Source organism: Ranitomeya variabilis, chromosome 4, assembly GCF_051348905.1.
Source record: "Ranitomeya variabilis isolate aRanVar5 chromosome 4, aRanVar5.hap1, whole genome shotgun sequence".
NCBI classification, from domain to species: Eukaryota; Metazoa; Chordata; class Amphibia; order Anura; family Dendrobatidae; genus Ranitomeya; species Ranitomeya variabilis.
Window position 1 is genome coordinate 181631157 of NC_135235.1, and position 22702 is coordinate 181653858.

Sequence of the window (22702 nt, forward strand, 5' to 3'; positions counted from 1 at the left end):
AGCATCATGGTTTGGGCCTGCTTTTCTTCAGCAGGGACAGAGAAGATGGTTAAAATTGCTGGGAAGATGGATGAAGCCAAATACAGGACCATTCTTGAAGAAAACCTGTTGGAGTCTTCAAAAGACCTGAGGCTAGGACGGAGATTTGTCTTCCAACAAGACAGTGATCCCAAACATAAAGGAAAATCTACAAAGGAATGGTTCACAGATAAACGGATCCAGGCCAAGTCAAAGTCCAGACGCCAATCCAATCGAGAATCTGTGGAAAGAGCTGAAAACTGCTGTTGACAAACAATCTCCATCAAACCTCACTGAGCTCGAGCTGTTTGCCAAGGAAGAATGGGCAAGAATTTCAGTCTTTCGATGTACAAATCTGATAGAGGACCTATCCCAAGCGACTTGCAGCTGTAATCGCAGCAAAAGGTGCCACAACAAAGTATTAAGTTAAAGGGGAAGAATAATATTGCACGCCTCACTTCTCAGTTTTTGAATTTCCACAAAAATTTTAAAATAACCAATACATTTCATTCAATTTCACAATTTGTGTTCCACTTGTTGATTTTTCACCAAAAATTTACACTTGGTATCTTTGTTTGATGCGTGATATGTGGGGGAAAAGGTTGAAAGCCAAATACTTTCGCAAGGCACTGTATGTCAGAAACCAAAAATTCAAGATGGAATCAATAAGATCCACCATCAAAATCCTGTCCCCACACTGTTTTATGATAGTCTTAGATCTCAGCGATGCATATTACCACGTCCCTATCCACAAACGATTCCGGGAATTTCTCAGACTAGCAGTTTTCATAGATGGTCAAATATGAGAATTCCAATACAAATCCCTCCCCTTTGGGATATCGATGGCTCCCTGCTTTTTTATAAAACTGGTAGCAGAAATAATGGTTCATCTGAGAGAGCAAGACATCTTAATAATCCCTTACCTAGACGATTTTCTCACAGCAAGCGACTCTGCCCAGAACTGCAGAGAGCAGAGGGACAGAGTGATAAGCACCTTGACAGATCTGAGCTGGCTTCTAAAGTCAAGGCTAGAACCCCGCAGAATCCAAGAGTTTTTGGGACAAACATTGGATTCTCAAAATCAAGAGTCTCCTCCCACTGTGCAAAAAATAGAACATTATGCGCATGGTGGCGAAGACCTTACAGAATCCATCTATGACACTAAAAGCAATGTCACTACTAGGCTCCCTTTCCTCGTGTCTACCAGCAGTACAGTGGGCACAACTACACACAAGATCTCCAGTGGGATATACTAGGAAATTAATCGGTACTAAGAGGTCAATTAGAGGGTCACATAACTAAATTCTTCTTCTTCTACTCATTCCCTACTCTGGTGGACAGAACCCAACAACCTATCCAGAGGGATTCAATGGGTAACAAAACCGTCCCACATAATAACTACCGATGCAAGTCCTACGGGTTGGGAAGCTCACATGAACGACCGGGTTGCTTAGGGGGATTGGGGAAATCAGGAATTAAGAGCCTCCTCAAAACGGAAAGAACTCTGGGCCATGGGTCAAACTCTCTCAAAATTTCTACCCTTCATACAGGGATGTCATGTCCGCATATTTTCGGACAACCCATTAGCAGTGTCTTATGTAAACCATCAGGGGGGAACTAGGTCCCAAACTCTAATGGACACCTCCTCCAGAATCTTCAGAATCCATTTATTTGTAGACATCAAAAACAAAAAATTAGGACATTCTGCTCCCTAAACCCCAAGGGGAACCCTCGGGCGCTAGATGCTTTTACTCTCCCATGGACTCACAACTTAACATATGCCTTTCCCCCAATTGTCCTAATTCCAACAGTCACACGGAAAGTCAGAGAAGACAAAACAAGAATGATACTGATGGCCCCATTTTGGTCAAAAAGAACCTGGTTTTCTTGGTTACGAATACTATCAATAACCGACCCTTGGATCCTACTGGATCTCCCGGACCTTCTATATCAAGGACCAGTATTACATCCACAAGCAGCAAACCTTCATTTAACAGCATGGAATTTGAAGGGGCGCTGCTGTGAGAAAGAGGGTTTTTGGAGAACCTGGTTTCTACGTTATACAAAGTAGGAAACCAGTTACTACTAAGGCATATGGAAAAACTTGGTAAAAGTTCTTGTCCATGTCTAAAGTAGAAGTCCAGGATGGGGCCTCAATTACTGAAATACTCGAATTTCTACAAAAAGGTCTAGAAAGGGGCCTGGCAGTCAGCACTTGAAAAGTGCAAGTGGCAGCTTTAGATGCACTCTATAATCAGGACATTGCAGGCAACCCATGGGTAGCATGCTTCATTAAAGCCACAACAAAATCTAGACCCCTAGTTAGTCAAAAGCTACCATCGTGGGATCTGAATCTAGTCCTATCCGCTCTAACAGGTCCCCAATTTGAGCCCATAGAGACAGCCCCCCTCAAGATCTTATCCTTAAAGACTATTCTCCTGGTAGCTCTAACATCTACCCGTAGAATAAGCAACATTCAAGCCTTATCTGCGTGCCCCCCTTTTACAAAAATCTTAGATGATAGTTATCCTAAAGCCTGACGCGGCCTATCTACCCAAGGTAGTATCTTGATTCCATAGATCTCAAGAAGTGGTCCTTCCCTCCTTTTGCCCAGATCCTAGAAATAGGAAAGAGCAGAGATTCCACACCCTAGACGTTAAAAGATGTCTGGTTCAGTACCTAGAATCTACCCAGAGGTGTAGGAAGGATGGATCTTTGTGTGTTTCCAGGGATCTAGAAAGGGACTCAAAGCGTCCAAGAGTACCCTGGCAAGGTGGGTAAGAGATGTGATGGCTTTGGCCTATTCATCTACTGGGAATGCCATTCCAGATGGCTTAAAAGCTCATTCCACAAGGGCCATAGCGACCTTATGGGCAGGGAGGTCCGAGGTATTGATAGAACAAATCTGTGTGGCGGCCACCTGGTCATCACCTTCAACCTTTTTTAAACACCATCAGTTTAGATCTAGCTTCTGTGTCTTACTTGACCTTTGGGAGAAGGGTCCTTCAGGCGGTGGTCCCTCCCTAAGCTTTCAATCTCTGTAATTCTCTCCGTGGTGCGGTCATGGGAGACTGAGAAAAGCATAATTACTCACCGATAACTGTATTTCTCAGAACCCATGACAGCACCCGCTTATTCCCTCCCGTCACGTGTGGTGAACACCTTTTATTGTGCGTTGTGTGCTTTTGTATAGACACGGTGTGTACTTTGATAAGCAAAAATATATTATGTACATCAATTTTTTTGTTGTCACTAACCTGGAGGTCCTCTGATGCTCTGTAAACAAACTGATGCGAGGGAGAGGTACCTCCCTTTTATCTGTAGGTTTCCTGTCCCTGAAGGGCGGAACCCCTCTCTTCGTGGTGCTGTCATGGGCTCTGAGAAACACCTTTATCGGTGAGTAACTATGCTTTTCTGCAGGCAGGTGCCAGCTGTGCAGCGCAATCACATGTGTACTGCGTATATAATTATTGTTGAGGTTATCCTATTTAAAAAAAAAAAAAAAAAAAAAAGAAAAGCTATTGGTGTGTGTGTGTGTGTGTGTGTGTGTGTGTGTGTGTGTGTGTGTACAGGTGATCCGATAGCTGCTATTGTGCAGACTGCGCCATCTTTCTAGAAAAAAAGTCCTCCTCCAAGATGTCTTTGCATGCACAGTAGCAGTTCTCGGCTATCTATGAGAGCTGCTACTGCGCAGGTGCGGCACGTGCCATTTTCAAATGGATTTTTTTTTTTAAATATCAGGATAACCTCAACCATAATAATTATATACACAGTACACATGCGATTATGCTGCAGCACAGGTATAACGGCTGACAGAATTTTTTTTTTTTTTTTTTTAAGTATGTATATATAATATTCATTATGTAAACTAGGGGGCAGGTAACTGAGGTATACTTATGAATACATAAGCAGAGCAGAGCACTACATGAAGACCCCCCCCCCCCCCCCCCCAAGGGCCGCCCAGGAGCACGGGCATATCATTATCTCAAAACTGAAAATAAAGATTAAACGACAATCACAAGATGGATTTCATCAGCCAGGTATCATTGTAATCAGTATAACGGCGCCGGTCTGACAATGTCTGTAGGTTACTGTGCACAATCCTACTGACAGATTCACTTTAAAGGTAAGGTACCGCGATTGTAGATTATTAATAAATCACTGTAATGTAGCATAACATGCTGCTATAACCAAGCTTTAAATGCATGTGAAACAGATTTCGTGTGTTTTATGTGTTTAAAGAAGGAACTGGGGGCTGACATCTTGGTTTTGCAGCAGTAGCAGGGCACTAACAGTGTCATTTTACAGCACCCCATGGACATAGGAGATAATAGGGTCAGCGCCGGTCTATCTTTAACATTGGAGAGGCGTTAGCAGTGAGCTGGGCACGCCTCTGTGGGCTGCACACCTCACTGCTGTAGGTGTGACTAGCAGCCATTTTATTATAGCCCAGTGCTCTCTGCCCAGCTACACTTACTCTCTATCACAGGAGCTCCATTCACTCCATTAAGCTGCATTCCCAGCCTGCAGAGAGAGGGGACACCTGACACCTCTCTCAGCCATACAATGCATCTCTCCCCTCCCTCCACAATGCCTGGCCATTCACTGCAGACCTGGAGCTCCTTCTAATCTTAGTGAGGGATGAGTCACAGACTGCTCTGCACAGACAATGCTGCTCCATACACACCACATAAACTAACTGTGCTTCTGATGCAGTAACTGCTGGTGATAGCAGATCACAGGTCAGTCACACACAAAATGGCTCTGCCCTGTGATGCTGCTCTTCATTCTGCCCCAGGGATATTAGACCACCCAAAAGGGGAGGGAAATGCTGATGTCAGCAGTTACTGCCCAGATTTTCCAGCTAACAGTAAAGCTGGTAAGTCTTACTATAGCTGCTTGAGGTCTAAAACGGAAAATGCTCCCCCTAGTGGTCAATATATATATTTGTAAGAAAATATATAATATTTTTCATATAGAAATGTTTGCAAACAGTGCAAACATTGCATTAATACATTTTATTTACTATTTTAAGCTTAATTTCACAAAAAAACAAACTACAAGAAAACTGGTGGCACCTTCCCTTTAACTGACTCAAACAGTTGTGTAGGCAGCTTAAACCTGGGTGAGGAACATCGAAACTCTGCTACAAAGCTGAGGTTGTAGAAGACATTTTCATGCCACAAAGTCCTACAGCATAGCAAGACTGAGAGCAGCAACAAGATATCCTGCATCAGCAAGATCTCTTCCAGGCCAAGATTTCAGAGCAGACTGAGGTTCAATGTGTTCTTAAAGCACCAGATATGGGCAATATTGAGAACCATAGACACAATGGTTGGAAAAGGAAACTTAGTGCAGTTGATAAAACACATCATGCGTACTTTAGAAATTGTAAATTGTCCTGGAGTGCTATCTGCTCACAGCTGGCAGCTAACAGTAATCTACTGTTTTGGAAAAGTGTGTATAGAAATGGACTTCATGGAACAAATTCTGCCAAAAAAACCCTTATACATGGAAACTAGGCCAAAACAACTTACTATGTACGAAAACATAGGAACTGGGGAGCAGAAAATGCCCAGAAATTGCTCTGGGCTTATTAGACAAAATGTGAAGTTTTTGATTGTAAAAGAAGGCAGTTTTATGGGCAAAGGGCTGCAAAGTGGGTGAATGAGTGTCTGCAGGCAACAGTGAAGTGCGTTGGAGGTTCCCTGCAAGTCTGAGGCTGCATTTTATCAAATGACTTTGAGTAGGCAGATACTTCTCAATCATGCTATTTTGTTAGTGAGGTGTCTGGCACCAAATGTATTATGCAGTAGGACAGCTACTCTAAAATTACAGCCAATGTCATTCATAACAATCTTCAACGTAAAGAACAACGAGTCCTGAAAGTGTTGATACGACCCCACAGAGCCCTAATCTCAACATCTAGTCTGCCTGGGGTTACGATAAAGGCAGAAGGATTTGCGCAAGAAGATCTGTATTTAGTTATAAAAATATTTGGAAACTCCTCACTGCCGAGTTCCTTCAAAAACTGTGTACAAGTACGAATGTACCTAGAAGAATTGATGCTGACTCACTCACTCTTGCCAAATATTGATCTAATTTTAGATTTATATTTTGTTTTTGTATCTGCACCAAAATGGTATCATTAGTCAGCTCCGCGTGCAGAAAAAAGCTCTCACCCAACCCAAGATCATTAAAAAGGAAGACGCTATGGGTATCAGAAAATGGCACCATTGTTTATTTTTTTATTTTTTAAAGGGAATCTGTCACTCCAAAAATGGCCAATAAACTAAAGGTACCTTCACACTAAGCGACTTTGCAGCGAGAACGACAATAATCCGTGACGTTGCAGCGTCCTGGATAGCGATCTCGTTGTGTTTGACACGCAGCAGTGATCTGGATCCCGCTGTCATATCGCTGGTCGGAGCTAGAAGTCCAGAACTTTATTTCGTCGTTGATCACCCGCTGTCCATCGCTGGATCGGCGTGTGTGACGCCGATCCAGCGATGTGTTCACTTGTAACCAGGGTAAACATCGGGTTACTAAGCGCAGGGCCGCGCTTAGTAACCCGATATTTACCCTAGTTACCATTGTAAAAGTAAAAAAAAAAACAGTACATACTCACATTCTGATGTCTGTCACGTCCCCTGGCGTCCACAGGGTTACGCGCTGCTGCCGAGAACTTCCTGCACTGACTGTGTCAGCGCCGGCCGAAAAGCAGAGCACAGCGGTGACGTCACCGCTGTGCTCTGCTTTACTGCCGGCGCTGACACATTCAGTGCAGGAAGCTCTGAGCAGCAGCGCGTAACCCTGTGGACGCCGGGGGACGTGACAGACATCAGAATGTGAGTATGTACTGTTTTTTTTTTTTTACTTTTACAATGGTAACCAGGGTAAATATCAGGTTACTAAGTGCGGCCCTGCGCTTAGTAACCCGATATTTACCCTGGTTACCCGGGTGCTGCAGGGGGACTTCGGCATCATTGAAGACAAAATATAAACAAAATTAATCCGATCAGTAAACTGCGTAACGAGCAAAAAAAAAAAATTTGAAAAGCCAGGATTATGGGATTTTTTGTAGCCACATTATTGCAATAAAATGCAGTAACAGGTGATCAAAACACTGCATCTACCCCAAAATGGTATCAATAAAAAAAAAAAAAAGACAGCTCGGCATGCAAAAAATAAGCCCTCAGGCTACGTTCACACTAGCGTTGTGCGCGTCGGCGACGCAACGCACAACGCACGCAAAAAACGCGTCAAAACGCACGCAAAAACGCTGCGTTTTGCGACGCATGCGTCGGTTTTTGCCGAAAATCGGACGCAAGAAAAATGCAACTTGTTGCGTTTTCTTGGTCCGACGCTTGCGGCAAAAAAGACGCATGTGTCGCACAACGCAACAAAAAAAAACGCATGCGTCCCCCATGTTAAGTATAGGGGCGCATGACGCATGCGTCGCCGCTGCGTCGCCGACGCAAACCCGATGCACATTAGCTTAACGCTAATGTGAACGTAGCCTCACCCAGCCTCAGATCCCGAAAAATGGAGACGCAATGGGGCTCAGAAAATGGTGTTTTTTTATTACAATACTTTGGATTTTTTTCACCACGCAAATAAAAACAGAACCTTTAAAATGTTTGGTATCTGCGAACTCATACTTACCTGGAGAATCATAATGGCAGGTCAGTTTTAGTATTTAGTGAACATGGTTAACCCCCGGAGCTTAATTTGGTTTTGCGTTTTTGTATTTTTACTCCCCTCCTTCCTAGAGCCATAAGTTTTATTTTTCCGTCAATATGGCCATGTGAGGGCTTGTTTTTGCGGGAAGAGTTGTTCTTTTGAACGGCACCATTGGTTTTACCATGGTGTGCACTAGAAAATTGGGGAAAAAAAATCCAAGTGTGGTGAAATTGCAAAAAAAGTGCAATACACACTTGTTTTTTGTTTGGCTTTTTTACTAGGTTCACTAAATGCTAAAACTGACCTGCCATTATGATTCTCCAGGTCATCATGAGTTCATAGACACCAACCATAGCTTGGTTCTTTTTTTTTTTCATCTGGGTGGTGAAAAAAATTCCAAACTTTGTTAAATGGAATCCGTCACCCCAAAAATGGCCTATAAACTAAGGCCACCAGTATCAGGGGCTTATCTACAGCATTCTGTAATGCTGTAGATAAGCCCCTGATGTATCCTGAAAGATAAGGAAAACAGGTTATATTATACTCACCCAGGGGTGGTCCCGCTGAGGTCCGATGGGTGTCACGGTCCGGGTCCGGTGCCTCCTATCTTCATACGGTGTAGTCGTCTTCTTGCCGCGGCTCCTGCGCAGGCGTACTTTGTCTGCCCTGTTGAGGGTAGAGCAAAGCACTGCAGTGGGCAGGCCCCGGGCCTCTCTGACCTTTCCTGGCGCCTGCGCACTGCAGTACTTTGCTCTGCCCTCAACAGAGCAGACAAAGTATGCCTGCACAGGAGCCGAGGCTAGAAGACAAGAGGACGACATCGTATGAAGATGGGAGGTGCCGGACCCGGACCACGACGCCCATCGGACCGGACCACAGCAGGACCGCCCCTGGGTGAGTATAATATAACCTGTTTGTCTTATCTTTTAGGATACATCGGGGGTATGTATATATATATATATATATATATATATATATATATATATATATATATATATATATATATATATATATATATATATATATATATATATATATATATATATATATATTTTTCCCTTTTTTGTACTTGGAGAAAAGAACCAAACATGGTCAAAAAAGAAAGGTTAGGACAATAGACATAAGGATAAAATACCTTTATTAGTGATGGTGGTGTCAAATCTGCTGTCACGTGCCGGGAAAGTTATGGGCTCAGTACCAGAGTCCGCATTAAAGGTAGAGACACAATGTATGACATACCTATACGTCTTAGGCCTTGAATGGGTTTAAGGTAAGGTAAAACTAAAATCATAACACAAGGCGATATTTACCCTATATTTTGACCACTGTTTTGACTTTATATCAGAGCTACTGCTCAGTTCGTTATCTGTGTGATGAATACCTTCAAGAAAAACAAATGTTATTCAATCTGTTTTAACTTAGTTCTTACTTGACTGGGTGAGCCAAAGTTTAGTTGGAATTCATGCAAAAAAGCTAAACGTAGAAGAGGATGTTGAGCAGAAGCTATGGATCTTTTTGGACAACATGTTACATAGCCAAAGATTGCAAAGTATTATGGAAGGAGGCAAGTTTCTAAAGCTTCGGTTTGCTATGGCTCAGGTAATTGTTTTTTTTTTTGTTTTAATGTTAATGGATTAAAGGGGTTATCCACAGAAATGTGATAACATATACAAGTATTTATTTTAAACAGTTTTTATTACCTTTATTTAGCAAACAGGTATGCTTTGTGTCAGAATTTTAAACATGGCCACTTCCATTTAGCAATGTGAAGCCGTCCTATGACAGGCAGCATGAAGAGCTAGACAAACGTCCTCCCTGCACTGCACTAAAACTGTCATTCTGACAGATGGATGTTCATTCTCAGTCTGGTAAATAAGGGGTTTATCTTTTCCTTTAGTCCAGATTCACTCAGTGTCCAGTCAGGGTGACTGAACAGAGGAATGGGAGTTCATGATGCCTGACAAGACGCTGCTCTGACTGGATTACCTCTTCCTGCAGCCCGTACTATACACTGATGGTAGCTGCCATCTTGGATTTTTATCAGAATGCAGTAGATAAATCATACCTTTTTGCTAAATAATTTTTTTCTCTAAATACCTTTATCATATAAATGCATATTTATTTTATATCCGTTTTCAGAGAAGCCCCCATTTAACATTTGCTTTATACTGTTCATTTAAAAAAAAAAATATACACCTTACTCAGATTTATATTGCATAGGTGTTCCAATCTCCAGATAGGAAAAATCGCTGTACATGTGTGAATCAATCTCAGTTTAAAACGTACAACGTAGGGTTTCGCAACTGCTCATCTTGGAAGGTTGTTCTGGTGCAGGCACAAGACTGAGAGTAGCTAGAAAAATTCCACCTGGGCTGCTGCACTGATCGCTCGTACAAATGCTTCAGCAAGGAACCAAGAATTGAAACCAATGGCGAAGAATTACAATATCACTCAGTTGCTGCCGTGAAGTAAGAGAGGACTGTTATACCTGATGAAGAGAAGAGGTCAGACTGTCCCTGAAACACACAATCTAATAAATCCTTTTATACCTGGAACTGGCATGTCCCCTTCACAGCAGCGCCCAAGTGATGTTGCACTTCTCCCTTCTTGGTGTCAATCTCCGTATACTAGTGCAGGTCCCACCAGTTCAATCACTGGCTAGATTATGGTACCGAACAAGGTTTCATTTATCGTCACATGACCTGTTTTCCATGTGATGGGGCTTCTTTTAACCCCTTTTACCACGCAAGGCTGTTTGCACGTTAATGACGAGGCCAAATTTTTACAATTCTTACCAGTGTCACTTTCAGGTTAAAAACTGAAACGCTTCAACGGATCGAACTGATTCTGAGATCTTTTTTTCGGGACGTATTGTACTTCATGATAGTGGTAAAATTTCTTCTACAGGTCCTTCTCAAAAAATTAGCATATAGTGTTAAATTTCATTATTTACCATAATGTAATGATTACAATTAAACTTTCATATATTATAGATTCATTATCCACCAACTGAAATTTGTCAGGTCTTTTATTGTTTTAATACTGATGATTTTGGCATACAACTCCTGATAACCCAAAAAACCTGTCTCAATAAATTAGCATATCAAGAAAAGGTTCTCTAAATGACCTATTACCCTAATCTTCTGAATCAACTAATTAACTCTAAACACATGCAAAAGATACCTGAGGCTTTTAAAAACTCCCTGCCTGGTTCATTACTCAAAACCCCCATCATGGGTAAGACTAGCGACCTGACAGATGTCAAGAAGGCCATCATTGACACCCTCAAGCAAGAGGGTAAGACCCAGAAAGAAATTTCTCAACAAATAGGCTGTTCCCAGAGTGCTGTATCAAGGCACCTCAATGGTAAGTCTGTTGGAAGGAAAAAATGTGGCAGAAAACGCTGTACAGCGAGAAGAGGTGACCGGACCCTGAGGAAGATTGCTGAGGAAGCAGTGGACTGAGTCTGGTGTGGAAACATCCAGAGCCACCGTGCACAGGCGTGTGCAGGAAATGGGCTACAGGTGCCGCATTCCCCAGGTAAAGCCACTTTTGAACCATAAACAGTGGCAGAAGCGCCTGACCTGGGCTACAGAGAAGCAGCACTGGACTGTTGCTAAGTGGTCCCAAGTACTTTTTTCTGATGAAAGCAAATTTTGCATGTCATTCGGAAATCAAGGTGCCAGAGTCTGGAGGAAGACTGGGGAGAAGGAAATGCCAAAATGCCTGAAGTCCAGTGTCAAGTACCCACAGTCAGTGATGGTGTGGGGTGCCATGTCAGCTGCTGGTGTTGGTCCACTGTGTTTCATCAAGGGCAGGGTCAATGCAGCTAGCTATCAGGAGATTTTGGAGCACTTCATGCTTCCATCGGCTGAAATGCTTTATGGAGATGAAGATTTCATTTTTCAGCACGACCTGGCACCTGCTCACAGTGCCAAAACCACTGGTAAATGGTTTACGGACCATGGTATTACGGTGCTCAATTGGCCTGCCAACTCTCCTGACCTGAACCCCATAGAGAATCTGTGGGATATTGTGAAGAGAAAGTTGAGAGACGCAAGACCCAACACTCTGGATGAGCTTAAGGCCGCTATTGAAGCATCCTGGGCCTCCATAACATCTCAGCAGTGTCACAGGCTGATTGCCTCCATGCCACGCCGCATTGAAGCAGTCATTTCTGCCAAAGGATTCCCGACCAAGTATTGAGTGCATAACTGAACATTATTATTTGATGGTTTTTTTGTTTGGTATTAAAAAACACTTTTATTTGATTGGACGGGTGAAATATGCTAATTTATTGAGACAGGTTTTTTGAGACAGGTTTTTTGGGTTATCAGGAGTTGTAGGCCAAAATCATCAGTATTAAAACAATAAAAGACCTGACAAATTTCAGTTGGTGGATAATGAATCTATAATATATGAAAGCTTAATTGTAATCATTACATTATGGTAAATAATGAAATTTAACACTATATGCTAATTTTTTGAGAAGGACCTGTATATCACACTTGCAATTTTCAAACTTTTATTTTTGATGTCCTTAAATCAGTGTTATATTACACAAAATAGTTAATAAATAACATTTCCCATATGTCCACTTTACATCAGCACAATATTTGAAGCATATTTTTTTTTTTTTGTTAGGAAGATATAAGGGTTAAAAGTTGACCAACGATTTCTCATTTTTCCAACAAAATTTACCAAAAAATTAAGGACCACCTCACATTTGAAGTGACTTTGAGAGTAATCTATGACAGAATATGCCCAAAAGTGACCATTTTAACCCCTTAAGCCCCAAAGGGTGGTTTGCACGTTAATGACCGGGCCAATTTTTACAATTCTGACTGCTGTCCTTTTATGAGGTTATAACTCTGGAACGCTTCAACGGATCCTGATGATTCTGACATTGTTTTCTCGTGACATAATGTACTTCATGACAGTGGTAAAATTTATTTGATATTACCTGCGTTTATTTGTGAAAAAATGGAAATTTGAATTTTGAACATTTCGCAATTTTCCAACTTTAAATTTTTATGCCCTTTAAATCAGAGATGTCACACAAAATACTTAAGTAACATTTCCCACATGTCTACTTTACATCAGCACAATTTTTGAACCAAAATTTTTTCGTTAGGGAGTTATAAGGGTTAAAAGTTGACCAGCAATTTCTCATTTTTACAACACCATTTTATTTTAGGGACCACATCACATTTGAAGTCATTTTGAGGCATCTATATGATCGAAAATACCCAAGTGTGACACCATTCTAAAAACTGCTCCCCTCAAGGTGCTCAAACCCGTATTCAAGAAGTTTATTAACCCTTCAGGTGTTTCACAGGAATTTTTGGAATGTTTAAATAAAAATTAACATTTAACTTTTTTTCACAAAAAATATACTTCAGCTCTAATTTGTTTTATTTTACCAAGGGTAACAGGAGAAAATGGACCCCAAAAGTTGTTATACAATTTGTCCTGGGTACGCCGATACCCCATATGTAGGGGTAAACCACTGTTTGGGCGCATGGCAGAGCTCGGAAGGGAAGGAGCGCCATTTGACTTTTCAATGCAAAATTGACTTGAATTGAGATGGGACACCATGTCGTGTTTGGAGAGCCCCTGATGTGCCTAAACATTGAAACCCCCCACAAGTGACCCCATTTTGGAAAGTAGACCCCCTAAGGAACTCATCTAGATGTGTTGTGAGAGCTTTGAACCCCCAAGTGTTTCACTACAGTTTATAACGCAGAGCCTTGAAAATAAAAAAAAAATTCCACAAAAATTATTTTTTAGCCCCCAGTTTTGTATTTTCCCAAGGGTAACAGGAGAACTTGGACCCCCAAAATTGTTGTCCAATTTGTGCTGAGTATGTCGATACCCCATATGTGGGGGGAACCGCCATTTGGGCACATGGCAGAGCTCGGAAAGGAAGGAGCGCCGTTTGGAATGCAGACTTAGATGGAATGGTCTGCAGGCGTCACATTGCATTTGCAGAGCCCCTAATGTACCTAAACAGTAGAACCCCTCCACAAGTGACTCCATATTGGAAACTAGACCCCCCAAGGAACTTATCTAGATGTGTTGTGAGAACTTTGAACCCCCAAACTACAGTTGATAATGCAGAGCCGTGAAAATAAAAAAATCATTTTTTTCCCACAAATGTTTTTTTTAGCCCCCCCCCCCAAATTTGTATTTTCCCAAGGGTAACGAGAAATTGTACCCCACAAGTTGTTGTCCAATTTGTCCTAAGTACGCTGATACCCCACATGTTGGGGTAAACCCCTGTTTGGGCGCACGGGAGAGCTCGGAAGGGAAGGAGCACGGTTTTACTTTTTCAAGGCAAAATTGGCCTTCAGTTGAGATCAGACGCCATGTCGTGTTTTGAGAGCCCGTGATGTGCCAAAACAGTGGAGACCCCCAATTCTAACTGAAACCCTAACCCAACCACACCCCTAACCCTAACAACACCCCTAACTCCAACACCCCCCTAATCCCAACCATAACCCTAACCACACCCCTAACCCTAATCCCAACTGTAAATGTAATACAAACCCTAACTTTAGCCCCAACCCTAAGGGTATGTTTCCACGTTCAGGAAACGCTGCTTGTTTGACGCTGCGTAGACGCAGCGTCAAACACGCAGTGTCCAGATGTTACAGCATAGTGGAGGGGATTTTATGAAATCCCGTCTCCACTATGCGGTAAAACACGCAGGCAGCAGACCCGCGTAAACGGACATGCGGCACGTCTTTTCAGAACGCAGCATGTCTGTTTACAAAGCGGTGACTCCCCGTCACCGCGCCGTAAAGTACCCATGGACTATCATTAGATGCGATAAAATCGCATCTAATGATTAGTCACATGCGTAGAAACTGCGTACACGCAGCTTACTACGCATGTCTGCCGGCTCACCTGTCCCACCGCCGGAAGTCCCTCGTCCACTGCAGTTCTCGCGATAACTTATGTTATCGCGTGAACTGCCGTGCACGTGACCGGGAGTTATCTCCAGTCACTAGTCTGGTTCTCACAAACAGCTGATCAGCTGTGCGAAAGCTGTAGTGTAGGTGATCGCTGGAGAGTTATCTCCGGCGATTGTCTACAGTCTCTGCTACATCTGGATGTCAGGCATCCAGATTAGTAGAGCTGGTCTCCTCTACACTGTGTGCCCATACAACACACAACATACACCATGCGACAACATGTGACGACATGCGACAACATGCGACGACATGCAGCAACATGCGACGACATGCAGCAACATGCGAAGACATGCGACGACATGCACCATACGACATGCACCATACATTACATACGCACCATCACTTGTCACTTTGATCCCCGAAGCCAGTGTCACCCGTAAAAAATATTAAAATAATAAACAAACACTATGTAAAAAATAGTCCCTAGTCTCACTTGTGGCACTGCTGTGTGAGAGAGTTTCCACGCAGCAATGCCATAAAGTGAGACTCTGAACTAAGGTAACCTCAGTGATGCACTGCAGGAGCCATTGTCTCATGTCAGTGTGTCACTGAAGGTCTATATAGCAGTGACATCACCCGATGTCACTGTTCTATAGGGGAGATCGTCGTGGGACACTCGTTATTAATTGGACTGTGTCGGACGGAGTATATGGTTTATTATTTTTAATTTTTTGCAGGTGATAGAGTATGGTTAAATAAGAATATTAAAATATTTTTTTCTGACTCTCTTAATTTTTTCTTTTAACTCTTTCACTACTCTAGGATTAATAATGGATAGGCATCTTATTGACGCCTCTCCATTATTAACCCGGCTTAATGTCACTTTACAATAGCAAGGTGACTTAACCCCTTATTACACCATATCCCACCGCTAAACGGGAGTGGGAAGAGAGGGGCTAAGTGCCGGAATTGGCGCATCTTACAGATGCGCCATTTCTGGCTTGGCTGGGGACTGGTATTTGTAGTCGGGGGGCCAATAACCATGGCCCCTCTCTAGGCTATGAATATCAGCCCGCGGCTGTCTGCGTAGCCTTTCTGGCTATAAAATATAGGGGGACCCCACGTCACTTTTTTGGGGGGTCCCCCTATTTTAATAGCCAGTAAAGGCTACGCAGACAGCTGCGAGCTGATATTCATAACCTAGAGAGGGGCCATGGGTATTACCCCCTTCCCAGGCTACAAATTTTGGCCCCGTCGGTTGGCTTTCCCCCTCTAGCGCAGAAAATTGCGCAGGAGCCCACGCCATTGTTTCCCCATTTTTTTTTTTTTAAATTAAATGTTCATTTATAAACATCGGCCTTGCTATTTCAGATTTACTAGATGGTTGCCTGATTCTAACTCATCGGGTATTCTAGAATATGTAGCTTATTTACGAAGTGGTGTTTAAATCCCGCTGCAATATCGCTGATTGGTCGCGGCCAACCGGGCACGAGCAATCAGTGAAGCGTGGTTTAAATACCGTTTCAATTCACTGCCGGACTGCACCTGTCGCTGATTGGTCGCGGGCGGCTGGCACAACCAATCAGCGACGCAGGATTTCCGTTAGACAAACAGACCCTTACACGAATATATATATATATATATATATATATATATTATACACATACACACGTACACACACACGATTCTAATGCATTGGATATTCTAGAATATGTATGTATGGACGTCGTGCTGTTAGTGGGGGTTAATTATGCGCCAATATCGCTGATTGGTTGCGGCCGACCGCGTAGTATATAGCACAGCCCACGCAGTAGATAGCACAGCCACGTAGTATATAGCAGCCACATAGTAAATGACACAGCCCACAAAAAGAATTAAAATAAAAAATAGTTATATACTCACCTTCCGTTGTCCACTGAAGCTGTCCCGCTCCTCGTGAAGCGTCCTGCAGCTTCCGTTCCCAGAGATGCATTGCGAAATTACCCAGATGACTTAGCGGTCTTTGCCAGAGACCGCGAAGTCATCTGTGTAATTTCGCAATGCATCTCTGGGAAAGGAAGCTGCCGAGAGCATCGGGAGGAGTGTGAAAGCTGCGGAGGCGACGGAAGGTCAGAATAGCATGATTTTTAATTTTTTTTATTACTTTTACCATTATATCTTTTTACTATTGATGCTGCATAGCCATCATCAATAGTAAGAAAGTTGGTCCGGGATGGGGAGTAGGGAGGAGCCAATTCGCGGCCGGCACGACCAATCAGCGACTCGGGATTTCCGTTACAGACAGACACAGACAAACAGACGGAAGTACCCCTTAGATTATCCATCTATCTATATAATCATCTATCTATAGATATGTTTATAGATAGATATATCTATAGATACATAGCTATACTAAACATCGGGCTTGGTATTATCTATCGTATCTATCTATTATCTATCATCTATCTATTATCTATCGATATATCGATCTAGCTTTCTATAGATATATCTATCGATATATTTATAGATAGATAATAGATACGATAGATACTATAGATCTATCTATCTATCCCATATGTATCATCTATCGATCTATCATCTTTCTGTGTGTGTAAACATTCTTCAATGGAGTATGTAAATGAAGAGGTTGGACAAGAAATGACATCACCCTTTTTTTGGTATTTATTTTTGCATCGCTATAACTTTTTATTTATATTTTTTTTATTCTTTCGCTGATGACGCTGTATGGCAGCTCGTTTTTTGCGGGATAAGAAGGTGTTTTCAGCGGTACCATGTTTTTTATATCCCTCTTTTTGATCGTGTGTTTTTACTTTTTGTTCGGCGGTATGATAATAAAGCGTTTTTTTTGCCTCTTTTTTTTTTTTATGGTGCTCACTGAAGGGGTTAACTAGTGGGACAGTTTTATAGGGTTGTTACGGATGAGGCGATACTAAATGTGTACTTTTATTGTTTTTTTAGACAAACGTATTTATTGAAGAAAAAAAAAAAAATAATAAAAATATATATATATATATATATATATATATATATATATATATATATATATATATATACATACATACATACATACATACATACATACATACATACATACATACATACATACATACATACATACATACATGGAAAATGGAACAGCACAATGCTCACCGGTGGGTGCCTTGCCTCCTGGATAGAATGGTCCATACATCTACAACATGTATACCAAATAGCAAAAAGAAGGCAGCACTCCAAGGTTTCAAAGTGAAAAAAAGTTGTGAAGTTTAATCAACCCACATCACTGTGCGACGTTTCGGCTCACACTGAGCCTTTTTCGGTTCTTTTTTCTATCCTTCATATCCGGACCTGGCCAGCATCTATGGCATTGCTTTACCTCCTGATGAACCGCAGATTGCGGGGAAACGCGTTGGGGTGTATCTGGATCAGATAAGTGTACTCCCAGTTTTATCCAGCATTTATCTCATCTCATGTATTTTTGTTGTTGGGAGTATTATAAACGTCTGATCACGGATGTATTTTTTTGCTGCTATTTTATTTTTTTTTTTGCTACACAATATCCCTGCTGAATTAGGTCCACCAAGTGTGTATCTGAAAGACTCTCTTCATCCCTATTCTGTTCACACATTGTTTTCCAACCTTATTGCAAGGGTTGTGGTAGGGAAGATAGGGATAGACTACGGTGAGTGGGGGCGCCAAATCGCTCTTTAGGGTGCCAACCCCCACTGGCAGGTAGGTTATCAGTTAGGCCTATTGCAGGGAGGTGTAGGCAAATTTAGTGGGTCATTAATATATTTATGGTATTTACTTGTTTTTTTCTACACTGGGTAGGTGATTTTTTAAATCTAATATATAAAGCTGAATGTGTGTGTGTGTGTGTGTGTGTGTATGTATGTATGTCCGGGATTGGCATCTGAACCGTCGCAGCTACAGGCACAAAATTTTGCACAGTCACACGTCTGGACCCCGAGAGCGTCAAAGCTATGTTGTGAGGTGAAATTTTAACCCCGCGCTTTCCAATTCACCAAACAATTTTGCCCCTATCTACATAATGGGGAAAAAATGAAAGGAAAAGTGTTGGAGGCAAATTAACAGCTGCCAGATGTGAACAAGGGGGACTTAAAGAATGAGAGCGATGGCGCCAAAGAGTATATACTGTACAGTTGCTAAGGTGGGGCCCCAACATGGGATAATCACCACACCACCACGGGGATATGAACACACACACAAAATGCGCCACACACTACCACGTGCTCGAACACATATACCACCCTCAGCGCACATTTCACCACACACACCAACCTCGCCACATAAAAGTAGAAACACAAAAGTCGCCGCTCAAAACTCGCCACGCGCAAAACTCTCCACATGCAAAACTCGCCACACGTGCAAAACTCACCTCATGGAAAACTCGCCACACGCAAAACTTGCACACGCAGAAAAATTGCCACATGCACAAAAGTTGCAACACATGCAAAAGTTGCCTCACACAAAACTTGCACATACTCAAAAGGCACCACACATAAAACTTGCCACGCGCAAAACTCACCATGCGCAAAACTTGCTGCACACAACTTGCTACACTAACCTGTCACATGCAACTCGACACACAAAAAGTTGCTACACGCATGTCGCCACACAAAACTCATCTCACAAAAGTCCCTACATGCATGTGGCCACACGCAACTCAACACACACAACTTGACACACGAAACTCGCCCTAAAACACACACAAGTCTGGTATTATCCTTCAAAAATAAAAATCTGATTAATAAGCAGACAAACTACAAGAGCAACAAATGTACCATATAGGAATCCGGCAGCTGTCAGTCACATGACCAGTCTATTATGTGTATGTGTGAGCTAATATATACTGCCAGGGGGTGGGCTTACTGTTGGCTGGGGATTTATCAGGCTGCCATTTTAGCTTACAAATACTGAGGTAAAAATACTGACCAAATAACGTGTGAACGAGGGCTAATACAGGAGGAGATGACATACAGCTATATACTATATACAGGAGGAGATGACACACAGGTATATACTATTTACAGGGGAGATGACACACAGGTATATACTATATACAGGAGGAGATGACACACAGATATATACTATATACAGGAGAGATGACACACAGGTATATACTATATAGAGGAGGAGATGACATACAGGTACATACTACATACAGGAGGAGATGACATACAGGTATATACTATATACAGGAGGAGATGACACACAGGTATATACTATATACAGGAGCAGATTACCTACAGGTATATAGTATATACAGGAGGAGATGACATACAGGTATATACTATATACAGGAGGAGATGACACACAGATATATACTATATATAGGTGAGATGACACACAGGTATATACTATATACAGGAGATTACATACAGGTATATCTAATATATAAAGCTGAATGTGTGTATGTATGTGTGTATGTCCGGGATTGGCATCTGTACCGTCGCAGCTACAGCCACAAAATTTTGCACAGTCACAAGTCTGGACCACGAGAGCGTCATAGGCTATGTTGTGAGGTGAAATTTTAACCCCGCGCGTTCCAATTCACCAAACAATTTTGCCCCTATCTACATAATGGGGAAAAAGTGAAGGGAAAAGTGTTGGAGGAAAATTGACAGCTGCCAGATGTGAACAATGAGGACTTAAAGAATGAGAGCGATGGCGACAAAGAGTATATACCGTACAGTTGCTAAGGTGGGGCCCCGACATGGGATACTCACCACACACGGGGATATGGGATAAACTGTAAAGCGCTGCGGAATATGTTGGCGCTATATAAATAAAGATTATTATTATTATTATTATATGAACACAAACACAAAATGCACCACACACTACCACGTGCTTGAACACATATACCACCCTCAGCACACATTTCACCACACACACACCAACCTCGCCACACAAAAGTCACCACTCAAACTTGCTACATGCAAAACTCGCCATATGCAAAACTAGGCTCACGCAAAACTCGCCACACGTGCAAAACTCACCTCATGGAAATCTCACCTCATGCAAAACTTGCACACACAGAAAAATTGCCACATGTACAAAAGTTGCACCACATGCAAAAGTTGCCTCACACAAAACTTGCACATACTCAAAACGCACCACACATAAAACTCGCCACGCGCAAAACTCGCCATGCACAAATCTTGCTGCACACAACTTGCTACACTAACCTGTCACATGCAACTCGACACACAAAATGTTGCTACACGCATGTCGCCACACAAAACTCATCTCACAAAAGTCGCTACATGCATGTCGCCACACGCAACTCAACACACACAACTTGACACATGAAACTCGCCCTAAAACACACACAAGTCTGGTATTGTCCTTCAAAAATAAAAATCTGATTAATAAGCAGACAAACTACAAGAGCAACAAATGTACCATATAGGAAATCCGGCAGCTGTCAGTCACATGACCTGTCTATTATGTGTATGTGTGAGCTAATATATACTGCCAGGGGGTGGGCTTCCTGTTGGCTGGGGATTTATCAGGCTGCCAATAGCAACCAATCACAGCTCAGCTTCTATTTTGCTACAGTTAATTAACCTGAGCTCTGATTGGTTAATATAGGCAACAAAGACATTCTCAGTATAACAAAGCTAATATATGTTGTGAAATGCTTCTATTAGCTTAGTTTTTGCCTTTTAATAATTACATTTCTATCTATTTGTTTTGTGGTTTTTGTGTGCAGAATAAATTTTTGTTAACACATTCTATTTTGCTAACAGCAGTCATTAACCCGGGCGAAGCCGGGTAGTACAGCTAGTATTTAAATAAAATGTAGTTTTATTGGGAGTTCATGTTCACTAGATTTAATTTAATTCCCTTTTATATTAATTTCTGTTTATGATTTGATTAAACTTCACAACTTTTTTTCACTTTGAAACCTTGGAGTGCTGCCTTCTTTTTGATATAGATATATATATATATATATATATATATATATATATATATATATATATATATATATATATATATATATAATATTTTTACACATGTAAATTTTTTTTAACATTGCCCGAGGGGAGGCCATCATACTATAGTGTCAGATCGCTGATCTGACACTTTGCAGTGCACTGTGTCAGATCAGCGATAACACAGGCACTGAAGGAGGCTTGCCGGCGTCTGCTCTGAGCAGGCTTTTGCAAGCCACCTCCCTGCAGGACCCCGAAGGCCCCCCGCAGCCATTTTTGGATCCGGGGCCTAGAGGAGGAGGAGGTAGGAGAGCCTCAGAGCAACGCGATCACATCGCGTTGCTCCGAGGGTCTCAGGGAAGCACACAGGGAGCCCCCTTCTTACGCGATGCTTCCCTGTGCCTCCAGAACGCTGCGATCATGTTTGATCGCAGTGTTCCAGGGGTTAATGTGCCAGGAGAGGTCCCTGACCACTCCTGGGACATAGTGCCAGATGCCAGCTGCGATAGTTAGCGGACACCCGGCCCCGATCGACCGCGCTCCCCCCGTGAGCGTGGCTGATCGGTGATGACGTACTATCCCGTCGGTGGTCATACGGGCCCATACCACCTCGACGGGATAGTACGTCAGATGTCAGAAAGGGGTTAAAAAAAAATAAATATAAAAATTCCTGAATGTCATGACTGTCAGTCGATATATGGAAAAATTATAGCGCTCAAAATATTGCAGTGCAAAAATTTAGTTTTTGAGAGAAAAGTGTCTTCAAGTGCGTGACAGCAGACAAAAAAAAATAAAAATAAAACAGATATAAATCTGGTATCACTAATCGAATCGACCCAAAGAATAAAGTCGTTTAATCACTTACACCACACAAAGAACATAATAAAAAAATAAAACAAATTCTTCACCTGCTGTTGATTTGTTAATTCTGTCTCTCAAAGATCGCAGTAAGGCACATTTATCCTGTGCTCTCTGCTTACACTGGGGCTTCCGTGTAGATCTCTAAAATACGTGTTTCAGATGGAACACACTCCTCCCTATAATGAGGCACTGTGGACCCTGTCTGACCTGTGATCTGGTGGTGTCGGTCTTTTTATTAAGAGTGCATAAAAGTACTGGCGGAAA

General features: G+C 42.2%; 1 protein-coding gene across 3 annotated transcripts in view; it reads left to right on the plus strand.

Moving 5' to 3' along the window:
- The window catches only part of URB2 (URB2 ribosome biogenesis homolog), a 139141-nt gene that overhangs the window by 35376 nt on the left and 81063 nt on the right, over positions 1 to 22702 (plus strand). For all 3 annotated transcript variants that reach the window (XM_077259447.1, XM_077259449.1, XM_077259448.1), the window contains one exon: positions 9124 to 9300. In XM_077259447.1, coding sequence (XP_077115562.1) covers positions 9124 to 9300 — 177 coding nt within the window. The remainder of the gene's footprint in view (positions 1 to 9123; positions 9301 to 22702) is intronic.